Source organism: Haliotis asinina, chromosome 14 (assembly GCF_037392515.1).
Source record: "Haliotis asinina isolate JCU_RB_2024 chromosome 14, JCU_Hal_asi_v2, whole genome shotgun sequence".
In the NCBI taxonomy this organism is placed as follows: Eukaryota; Metazoa; Mollusca; class Gastropoda; order Lepetellida; family Haliotidae; genus Haliotis; species Haliotis asinina.
This window is the reverse complement of record NC_090293.1, coordinates 25,041,354-25,052,903: the sequence shown is the minus strand read 5'-3', so window position 1 is coordinate 25,052,903 and position 11,550 is coordinate 25,041,354. Positions and strand designations below refer to the sequence as shown.

The 11,550-nt window shown below is 41.1% G+C and overlaps 2 protein-coding genes across 3 annotated transcripts in view; both read left to right on the top strand.

Moving 5' to 3' along the window:
• LOC137262280 (aldehyde dehydrogenase family 3 member B1-like) overlaps nucleotides 1-11,550 on the top strand; it is a 93,048-nt gene that overhangs the window by 13,232 nt on the left and 68,266 nt on the right. The window lies entirely within an intron of this gene.
• On the top strand, nucleotides 101-11,242 carry LOC137262279 (nuclear pore glycoprotein p62-like). 2 transcript variants are annotated; one of them, XM_067800092.1, is made up of 11 exons: nucleotides 101-204; nucleotides 1,581-1,661; nucleotides 2,366-2,956; nucleotides 3,249-3,524; nucleotides 3,975-4,126; nucleotides 4,894-5,045; nucleotides 5,734-5,902; nucleotides 7,037-7,221; nucleotides 7,674-7,785; nucleotides 8,586-8,652; nucleotides 9,438-11,242. In XM_067800092.1, exons 2-11 carry the CDS (start codon nucleotides 1,631-1,633, stop codon nucleotides 9,527-9,529), a joined length of 1,827 nt encoding a protein of 608 aa, XP_067656193.1. In that variant the 5' UTR covers nucleotides 101-204; nucleotides 1,581-1,630; the 3' UTR covers nucleotides 9,530-11,242. The 2 variants fall into 2 exon arrangements, with proteins under 2 accessions (XP_067656193.1, XP_067656194.1); XM_067800093.1 differs by having other exon boundaries at nucleotides 110-204; nucleotides 1,581-1,658.

The following is an 11,550-nucleotide window of genomic DNA, read 5'->3' as shown; positions in this document are numbered from 1 at the left end:
ACAGCCAGAATGGTGAAAGAAACACCTTATCAATAAGATTCATGTCCCCTACGTGGTTCGTGTTCATGTAACATCGATTTAAATGGTTACCCTTTCACCGCAACTTGCCGTCTGAGAGTCATTTCCTGTGCGCGAATCGAAAGTGAGCCCAAGTTTTCGAACGGTGTTATGTATATTTAGTCGTAGCGAGGCATACCTTGAGAGGTAACCATCATTGTATTAATTATGAATTCTAACAGATTAATTGTAGGTGAAAACTGAGATTCAGATTAAGTCAATGTCGCCTTCAGTTAACACGTTCGTACTGCACATGGCATTTACTGGTTCAGACGAGTTTAACCTGGTAACTAGCAAATATATAGTCAAGGGTTCGAAATCTATTTAGAAAGCCACTGGCAATAGGCAAGCGACTTTAAGAAAGTAACTTGTTTTGGCTAATTTCCCACTTGCCCTGATATTAATGAGATAATCATGATGATGTAATTATGAAAGATCAAATCAACGTGGTATTTGGTGTTAATGTTTACTGGAATACTTATTGTAAATTGTAAACCAAAAGTCACTGTGTTCTGTAATCTGATTGGTTGAAAATCATGATCAAATCTTATTAGATTCCCGGAAACTGCAAGACTATTCACTGCGTACTGACACGTAGAAACACTGCAAACAATTGTTTTGTTGTGTCATCAACAGTGGGGACGTCATTCAATCATATTGTGACATAAAGTTAGAATGACGTCACAAATGAGCAACTCCAGATGCTACCATGGGAACCAGCTGAAATGGCCAGCTGATGACACTTCACTGCTGTATCCGTACTAGATGTAAACGAGTGCAGAGACTAAAACCCTTTGGTTTACTTTTGTGTTTACAATGTCGATAAACATCATGTGTTGGCCAATTTCCGGGTGTTATTGAGTATTTGAAGCACGGGAATATTTCATTTGAAACCTCCGGCTGACGCAGTCGGTTCTAAATGCATTCCCGTGCTTCAAATACTCAATATCACCCGGAAACTGGCCAACACATGATGTTTATCTCCTAAGAGTTCCACCCGCAACACCGCCCACCGTTGGCAGCTGGCCAGAAATCTGCATTTCATCTGGCATAGAGAAGTTTGAAGCTTGTCTCTCGGATGAAAAACAGGAGTTACTTGATTTTCACCATCAGTGACATTTTGAACAACTATCAATGACTGTAGCAAATTTTGTTTACTTATTTTCATAAATAACACTTATAGACACGTTTTTATGTGACATGCAGAATTTCCCTGTCACTCTAATTAGTGACCCTCCTCTCAAGTAGTCATATGTACAGTCAAGTCATACCTCCATTGATCCAACACTTTCATTGGTAACAAACTGAATAAACATTATTTAGTCTTATTTATTTAGTCCAACGTCTTCGTTAATCTGACAATTTACTCTACAACGGACGGTGTGAGATTAAACAAGACGTCTGTACATGTAAAGTGGAACCATCTTGTGAAGATATTATGTCCTCTACCATTGTCTTCTGTTACAATGATGAGTTTCTGTTAAACTGCCTGTTTAAATACTGCTTGTTTTCTTTGTTTTCAGGTTGTGATATCTGAACTGGTATACCTGAAATCTTGACCACAGAACGCAAAATGTTTGGTGGGAACCAGAATAAAACAGGTGGTAAGAAAACTTACATAAGTTATACTGCCTGGTAGCAACTGATCATATGTATCTTTTGTTGATTGTAGCTAAGAGAAAACACTTGTATAAAACAGTACTCAACACTGGAACATAAATATGACAGTAAGAATGTGTATAATTTTACTTGTAATGATATATATATTTACCATTTACTTTAAGAACATAAATTGTATTTTGACAAACAACAACTTTTGTGTTTTCAATGATGATAGTTTCTAAAACAACTTGTTTGGTGGAGTTTGGAAAATGTTCAAATATAAGAAAGCTGTTGGGTATTAGTAAATTATAAATATGTGTACTATTTATATTTATGTGGCAGTTTTGTACAATGATAATATTTGCAATTCATCGGTCAGTTTCTGACTCAAATGGACTGTACATGCAGATTTCATATTTCATGCATACAGAGGGCCTAAAATAAATGTTATGGTTCTGCTAACATCAATCTGAATGTTTATCTGAATGTTTTACATGCATTTTTTCTGCTACAAAATTGATCTGTTTGTAGCATTTTTGTCTTCATACCCTTCAACAAAGTGAGAAGAATGATAAATATCATCTGAATAAGTTTTTGGAACAAAACCCTAATTTATGACGTGAATTGTGATGGTTTGATGATGTTTACCACCATACTAGTTATAGTAATTTAAATTGAATGAAAACTAACACCAAGATTATTTTAGGGTTCACCTTTGGGGCATCTACTGAAGGAGGAACATCAGGGGGGTTTTCCTTTGGTACTCCCACAACAACATCATCCTCTGCAGCCCCGGCAGGTGGTTTTACCTTCGGTGCATCATCAAGCACTCCAGTTGCAGGGGGGGTGTTTGGAACTCCCGCTACTTCTGCTTCAACAGGAGGAGGATTTTCATTTGGTGGAACCCCAACACAAGCACCTGCTGCTGCTAATCCCACAGGTGGATTTTCTTTTGGTGGCACTGGTGGACAGACAACTACAGCAACGAGTGGCTTCTCTTTTGGGGCTGCTCAGACTACAGCAGCAGCAGGAACAACAGCTGCAGCTCCAGCTCCTGCTGGAGGGTTCAACTTTGGAGCAACAGCACAAACTGCAGCAGCTACCCCCCAGACTGGGGGATTCAGCGTAGGGACACCTGCTAGTACAACACAATCTTCTAGTACTGCTGGAGGTTTCAGTTTTGGGGGTGCAACTGCAACACCAAGTGCAACATCGACACCTGCGACAGGGGGATTTAATTTGGGACAAACAGCCACCACAGCAACATCAGGTTTCAGCTTTGGGAAACCCACAGCAGGTGTGTTACTGTGATTGCAACAGATCACTCACTCTCACCCAGTCACTCACTCTCTCACCCACCCACTCACTCTCTTTTAAACTGGTCCCGAGGATCACAGTATGAGAACCTAGTCCTCATCACCCCATTTTACCAACAGTACTGGGGACATTCCACAGTGGAATGGGTTAGACCCACACCATTGCTTTATGTTATCTCTATTGGGGCTAATAGATGTTCTTGGTTAATTTGTAACCCAGGTGTTTCGACACAAAGGATACAATGTGTATGTATATTTTTGTGCCTCTTCCAGCTGCAACTGGCATCCCAGCAGTAGGGACAACACCTGCTTCAACTGCAGCTGCAACTACAGCAGCTGCCTCAGGGTTCGGTCTGGGAACAGGAGGGTTCACATTTGGTTCAACTGGCCCTTCAACAGCAGTAACTACAGCCCAGACAACCAAACCTACAGCTGCTGTTGGGGGCATTGTAACTGGTGGTCTGGGTGTTGGACTTGGTGGAGGATTCAACCTGGCAGGAGCTCAAACAACAGCTGCACCAGCTAAACCTGCAACTACTGCTACTACAGGTATGTTACAGATCAGGATGTGAAGGGGGTGTAACATTGACAAAGTGGTTAAGTATTCACTTGTCACACCAAACACCTGGGTTCGATTCCCTACATGGGTACAATGTGTGAAACCCATTTCTGGTGTCCCGGGCCATGGTCATGCTGGAATGTTGCTAAAAGCATAAAACTAAACTCACTTACTCGTAATTAGTAGGGTTAGGACTGGTGTTCAGCAACCCATGCTTATCATAACAGACAACTAAGAGGATCAGATGATCAGGTTTGCTAACTTGATTTGCACATCATTGTATCCAAGTTGTGTAGATTGATGCTCATGCTGTTGATCACTGGAATATCTAGTCAACACTTCACGATTTTTATTATGTTTAGCTATGTTTCTTAGGGATAGTTCCTTGAATGAGAAATCTGTATATGGCTGATAATGTCATCACAAATGTTATGTTATAGCCTCAGGTGGTTTCAGTCTTGGTGGTGCTGGTCTAAAGCTGGGAACAACAGCAGCAACAACAACAGCCGCTCCAACTGGATTCAGCTTAACAACACCTGCAACAGGGACTACAGCAGGACTCACCACTGGCGGACTCACCACTGGAATACAGGTAACAGGTGTTTTATAACGCTAACATGCACAGACTGGGCACAAATGTTCCCAAAGTTCCGGCATCATACATTGAGATTGAAAAGACATGACATATTGACTTTTTACATAAATGGAATGGCAGTTTGTTTTAAGCTGGCCTTGAAACAATTGTGGTCCATGACTAAAGATAGTGGCAACTTGTGCATGGTGGAAAAAAAAATTCTTTATTCAAAGGGAGGTAATTATGTTTGTGACTATGGTAAGCGAAATGTGAAAGCAAAAATGAATAGATTTATGAAGGAGAAAATTTTGGTAATATTTTTGGTAGGTCAAGTATACCAGAATAAATATGACTGATTAACGAGGAGGACTAAATTTAGTGGGGTTGGTAGCCCTTTGACGGAGATGCTGCCTTGTCTTACCTTGACACACCATGTTTGATTCCCCACATGAACACATTGGATGAAACTCATCCTGTTTCCATGACAATGGCCAGGGTTCATGCTGATTTTGTATTTGGGAGGATTATCAGCAACTCTACTTTAGGGACAGTAGATTAGCCTAGTGGTTAATGAATTTGCTCAGTGTATTAAAGAGGGGATTTGATTCCCTTGCAGTGTGTTGAGTTCATTTCTGGCACCAGTGTCATGATATTGATGGGGTATACAAGGCACTATAAAATATTACTCATGTGTCACTTGAGGCTTCCCTCCCGTTTTCAGCTGACCTCCCATGATATAACTGAAATACCTTTAAGCAGTTTCTACGTGACATTTTGTCCACCAGGCAACTTCCACCACAGCCAGCACTGGTTTAAACCTGGGTCTTAAACTTGGGACGTCTACTGCAGCAACAACAACAGCAGCATCAACAGGCTTTAGCCTTGGTTCCTTCAGCACAGCATCCACAGCAGCAGCCACTACAGGAACAGCTGCAAGGTAAGGCTCATGTTTCTGATGGGTGGTATCCTAATGAAGAATAAAGGGCATCAGTGGCCCAGTCAAGCAGTGCTAGAGTTCTGTCCCTTGGACTCCCCTAAACCTATGATTGTGGGATCAAATATAGGCCATCGACTGTTTCTCTTGGCCTTTCAGCACAATGCCTGTGCTCAAGGTGCCCTGTTGTACACAATTGTGTCCCTTGTGTATGACAGAACTCCTGTGATTGTGGAATTGAATTACTATTCACCTCAGTTATGTTTCTTAACTTGTCAACACAGTATCCGTCCTGTGGGTACATCTAAAGTAGTAAATGTCTGACTTGCATCTTTTGACCTTCATCCCTTGTTCAGTTCATTTGATGTGAAATAGCTGAAACTTGCTTCACGACATTAGGATCTATGTTGAAATGTCACCTTTCACAGAATGAAAGAAGTTGTATATCCATTAAATCATCATGATTCTTTATCAACTCAACTTCTAAAATGGCCATCAAAGAAACTGAAATACTGTTTAAGTCACTGCCAGAGAGAAAGACACTTGTACACATATAATTTTGATTGATCTGATATATTGACAAGTTAATGTCTAAAGAACAAGACTGTGAACTTAATGAAACGTCGTCCTAATTCTAGTATATGTCAAGGGATAGTCTGATTTTTTTTCAATTAAATCGTTGTGTCTGCAGTACCATTACAACGACAGCAGTGACTGGGGGGAAGCAGATGACGTACAGACAGCTGGAAGATAACATCAACAAGTGGACTGCAGAATTGGAGGACCAGGAGAAGATCTTCCTTCAACAGGCAACACAGGTCAACGCCTGGGACCGCCTAGTGATGGAGAATGGAGAGAAGGTGGGTTAGAATTTACTGGGCATGGTGGAGTACTGGGTCAGGATTCACTGGGCATGGTGAGTTGGGATGCAATGGGCATGGTGGGTGGGGATTCACTGGGTATAGTGAGTTTGAGATTCAATGGGTATGGTGGGTGGGGATTCAGTGGGCATAGTGAATTTGGGATTCAATGGGTATGGTGAGTTTGAGATTCAATGGGTATGGTGGGTGGGGATTCAGTGGGCATAGTGAGTTGGGATGCAATGGGTATGGTGGGTGGGGGATTCAGTGGGCATGATGGGTGGGGATTCAGTGGGCATGGTGAGTTTGAGATTCAATGGGTATGGTGGGTGGGGATTCAGTGGGCATAGTGAGTTTGGGGTTCAATGGGTATGGTGGGTGGAGATTCAGTGGGCATGGTGGGCGGGGATTCAGTGGGCATGGTGAGTTTGAGATTCAATGGGTATGGTGGGTGGGGATTCAGGGGGCATAGTGAGTTGGGATGCAATGGGTATGGTGGGTGGGAATTCAGTGGGCATGATGGGTGGGGATTCAGTGGGCATGGTGAGTTTGAGATTCAATGGGTATGGTGGGTGGGGATTCAGTGGGCATAGTGAGTTGGGATGCAATGGGTATGGTGGGTGGGGATTCAGTGGGCATGGTGGGTGGGGATTCAGTGGGCATGGTGAGTTTGGGATTCAATGGGTATGGTGGGTGGGGATTCAATGGGCATGGTGGGTCAGGATTCAGTGGGCATGGTGGATGGGTGGGTCACCATTCACTGAGCATAGTGGGCAGGTGGATTGTGATTTACTGGTCGTGTTGGATGGGGATTTCCTGGTCGTGTTGGGTGGGGATTTACTGGTCGTGTTGGGTGGGGATTCAGTGGGCACAGTGGGTGGGTTTTGATACACTGGGGTTGACGTTCTCTGAACATAGTGGAGAATGTTCTGAAGAAGGATCAGGATTGACTAGGCTTGATGAAGAATGATGTTTCGGAATTCAGTATGCATGGTAGGAAATTGGGTTGAGATTCAGTTAATGTGAAGGAGAAGGTAGATTCAGTGGTGTCAGTTTCTAGGCCTGTAGTAGTTACTTCTCATTCAATATCATTGGAGAAATATCTTTGACAACTGTCATGTTTTTCATTTTTAGATTGTTTCACTGAACAAGGAGGTTGAGAGGGTGAAGACTGACCAGCAGAAACTCGACCATGAACTGGACTTTATCCACGCCCAGCAGCGAGAGCTGGAGGAACTCCTGGATCCCTTGGAGAAGACCCTGGACCTCCTGCCTCCCATCAGCTACCAACAGCATGCCGACCTGGAGCGTGAACACACGTAAGTCAGTCATAGGGTTTACATGACGAATGCATTCAAATCTGCCACAAGCAGCTGGACTTTGTATTGGATATTTAACATAAGGGGTTTCAAATATTGTACTGCTTCCCTAAATTTTGTTGACTGCAATGTAAATATGATCTTCCTTGCTTTTACTCCCTAAACTTAAACATAAGGGTAATGAAAAGGATTTCTTATAGTTTATTTCAAACACTGTATGTAGTGGGGCGGTGGACTTGCGTAGTGTTTAAAGCATTTGCTCGTCCCATGTTGAATTCCCCATGTGGGTAGAATGTGTGAAGCTCATTTCTGGTGTCCCCTGCAGTGATATTGTGTGAATATAGCTAAAATTCGCTCGCTTCTCACTCACTAGCTCACTCGTTCACTCAAACGAACAAACACTGTAAACGTACACAGGATAGAAATATTGACATGGTGGTGTTGTGTTTCAGGTACCAGCTGGCTGAGAGTCTGGATGCCCAGTTGAAGAGGATGGGGCAGGACCTCACCGAGATCATCGATCGTCTCAACTCCTCCAACTCAAAGACCGATGCCCAAGACCCGGTAAGGAGATTGATCTTACACATAACAATCATCCTTCAAACATGTATTCTTGAAAAGAATGATTGTGATACAGTAAAACCGATCTCAGTTAATGTGCCATGCTTTAACTGATGTCTTGTTCAGTGCAGTGTTGAACCAGACTCACTCACTCACTCACTCACTCGCTCACTCACTCACTCAAAGTCATGCACTCAGAATCATGACATTGCATTCAAGGTTATCGCATGTATTTCATGACATGCGTGCACTTGTGTCAGCTGCTCGTACAAGTCCATACTACCTACTAACTCCCATGCCTCCACATGCAAGTAATATATGTAAGTAAATATATGCATCATGTCTTTGTGGTTTTGTGTTCGAAATGTACAAGTGAGATGGCAAGTGACATCTGATTATTACATTTATTTCATGATGTTCATGTGCTGTGTGTAACTGCTTGTACAAGTCTAGATTGAATACAGTGCTCATGCTCTGAGAGACCATGCCACTATTTTAACATTGATATGCCACTCAGGTGCAAGATACTGACACAGTTAATACTAGAACAATCCTTATTATATACCAGCAACAGATAACATGTTTTAATATCTTTAGTTGTGACATCAAACTACTGACCTTCAGCACCCAAGATTGAACCTTTATCCATTAGAGTATTGATGCAGTTTTGAAGCTAAAGAGATACTGAGAGTTTGACTGAACATCAAGTGTTTGGTGGGCTAGAGTCAGGCTATGTATGTACAGAACAATACTACATCTGTTAGTGGTGTTACACCTGTTGAAGATTTTCTTTATGTGTTTAGACCCAGCAGATCACCAAGATCCTGAACGCCCACATGGATTCACTGCTCTGGATAGACAGAAACACAGGTAAGCAAACACACCTCTCTCATCAACATCACCTGTACAGTATGGGTCTAAAATCTGTTAAATTTACCTTTTCACTCATCCTGAGGACCCAGGTTTGATTCCCATGTAAGTACCTGGCGTGAGGATCATTTCTGGTGTCCTTAGCTGTGATATTGCTATATCATTGCGAAAAAGGGTAAAACCACACACACTCACTTTCTCCAATCTCACTACCTGATAAATTTCATAGTACATATTTTGGGAAATCATTTTCAATTTCTTTTCCCAAAGAGCAATCATTTTCTGCAGTTTGTAAGAATATTGCTCTAAAATCTACCATGAAGAATGTTAATTCTGTTTCTACATCTGTTTTATGACACACTCAGTATTATTTCATCAATTTCATTGAGATTTATAAATAATTAAATCTGAATCAGTTGTTACTATTATTTGTGTAGATCCATACCATTGGGATAACATGACTTGGTATAACCAAGTCTGTGAGTTTGATTACCCAGTCAACTTCTTTTTTTACCGAACAAGTATTGGTAGTTTGGCACCACTGTATATAATCCAGAGCCTTAATTGTGTGTCATAGATAAGATGTCCCCCTTCTACAGACTGCTTTTTTCGGTCTTCAAAGTTTGGCCTATACATGGTAATATACGGTATATACACTGAAGCAGATAACTGTATCTACTTACCCCTATACAAGCAGATGAACTACGAACACATGACAGTCATGCAGTGATTAATGACACCAAGTTATTTTGCAGAAAATGTTTATATAATGTGTTTGTTTTCAGTGACTTTGAGTCGTCGAGTGGAGGAGATTGGTAAGCAGATGGACATGCAACGTAAAGAGCAGGAGAGGAACTTCCGTCTGGCCTACAGCTGATAAAGATGGTTGATAGATGTGTCAGTTGTGTCATGGATTCTGGAAAGTGTTGTGTTGATACTCCCATATGAGATGTGGGAGATCGAAACACTTGTTAATCTAGAAGTGACAGATTTCAGACATTCATGGGATCAATGTTTTCAGAACAAACTGTAGTTGCCCAAACTGGCTCCAGACAAGCAGATGCAAGGGGTCAATTTTTTTTTTTTTCAAAGCCACTTGTCACAGGGCAAGTGATTTTAGGAGAGTAACTTGAATAAATCAACATGATTTTTTATGTTAATGTTTACTGGACTATTTATCGAAAAGTGATAAATGGCAAAGAAATATAACCCTACTATATTATTGCAAAATTTAGTAACTATATTTTGAGCAGATGTGCAATTCAATCCCATGTTTGTTTTCAGTTTGAAACCATATGTGGAAATTTTCCAGTAGCCCATGGACAAGTAAGATACATTATTTGATTGCCTGAAGTGAAAACAGACTTGTCTCGGGCATCAGGCAATGTGATTTTTTAACCCCCGAAAAGTAACTCAGTTATGTTTTCTATTGACCATAACATACACTTTCATTCACCTAAGCTCTGGATCTGTTAAAACAAGAAATGTTTAACATTTTTATACTTGTATGTGAAACATGATCTTCATGTCAATCTGTTATTCAGCTGTGTCATCCGTTTGTCATTGCAAATTTCATCACAAACTCTACATTCATATTTCTGACTGTGGTTTTCAGGAATTATATAAGAAAAACACTTTCCACTGTAATTGTTTGGTATTGTATATTACAGTAGCTGTTGAAATTGAGTCATGTTGGCAGTTTCATGCAGTTTATCTTGGCTGCAGGATGAGCTAACCATCAGATAATTTTGTTCTCTTTTTAAGTAATGAGTGAGTGAGTTTAGTTTCACACCAGCACTCAGCAATATTCCAGCTATTTGGCTGCTGTCTGTAAATAATCAGACCAGACAATCCAGTGATCAGCATGAGCATCGATCTGCACAGTAGGGAACAGATGACATGTGCCAACCACCTGATCCCGTTAGTTGCCTCTTACAACAAACATAGTCGCCTTTTATGGCAAGCATGGGTTGGTGAAGGCCTATTCTACCCAGACCTTCACAAGTCCTTTTAATTAATGAGGGAAGTAGGGTAGCCTAATGGTTAAAGCATTTAGTTTTCATGCCAAAGGCCCAGGTCAAGTGGGTATATTGTTTGAAGTGTCCTCATCACTTTGATATTGCAGGAATATTGCTAAATGCGGCATAAAACAACTCACTATTTTAATAGACCCAATTCCAGGTGTATTTTGGGCAATTAACAACTGTAAATGGCAGCTACTTTATTTTTGACTACAAGGCTGTGTAGTGATAGCTGCAGAGTGATTCATTCATTGAGACATCAATATCTTGTCTGTGCCATAATTATGTCTAACACCAGGGATCAGTACTTGAATCTAAACTCTCACTCACTCACTCTAAGTAACATGGAGTTAGTACATGTGTACTTAATCATTTAAGAACAAGAACATACAGCGTTACTCATGTCAGACTTAGACTGTGGAGGACATGCTTTGTTAGCAGCAAAATCTGGATTTTCAGTTTCATCAACACTATATTATTACTTTAAGTGGCTGTAAAATGTAAAAACAATTGTGAATCCATGATCTTCTCCGTGTTCTCAAGAGACAATAAAAATTTATTTTCTATGAGTGTTTGTTGAGAAATATGTATAGATTATGAGGTTCTGCACATGTCAGCATTCTGTTGTGTTATACCTGTGATCCAGCTGAAATGGCCAGTCGCAATGGACCCTGAATGACCAGTGAGTATTGTGTTTTAAACACTGCCTCAGCAAAGCCCATCTTTTCGCACAACCAGTGACTGTGAACATTTGTTTTATGTGTTGTTTACGCCACACTCAGCAGTGTCCCAGCTATATGGCGGCAGTCTGTAAATAATCAAGTCTGGTCCAAACAATCCAGTGATTAACAGCATGAGCATCAACCCTGCATTACTG

Coding starts and splice junctions, on each gene's coding strand:
- LOC137262279 (XM_067800092.1), top strand. CDS start 1,631: ATGTTTGGTGGGAACCAGAATAAAACAGGTG. Junction 1,662..2,365: donor GAACCAGAATAAAACAGGTG/GTAAGAAAACTT, acceptor AGATTATTTTAG/GGTTCACCTTTGGGGCATCT. Junction 2,957..3,248: donor CTTTGGGAAACCCACAGCAG/GTGTGTTACTGT, acceptor TGCCTCTTCCAG/CTGCAACTGGCATCCCAGCA.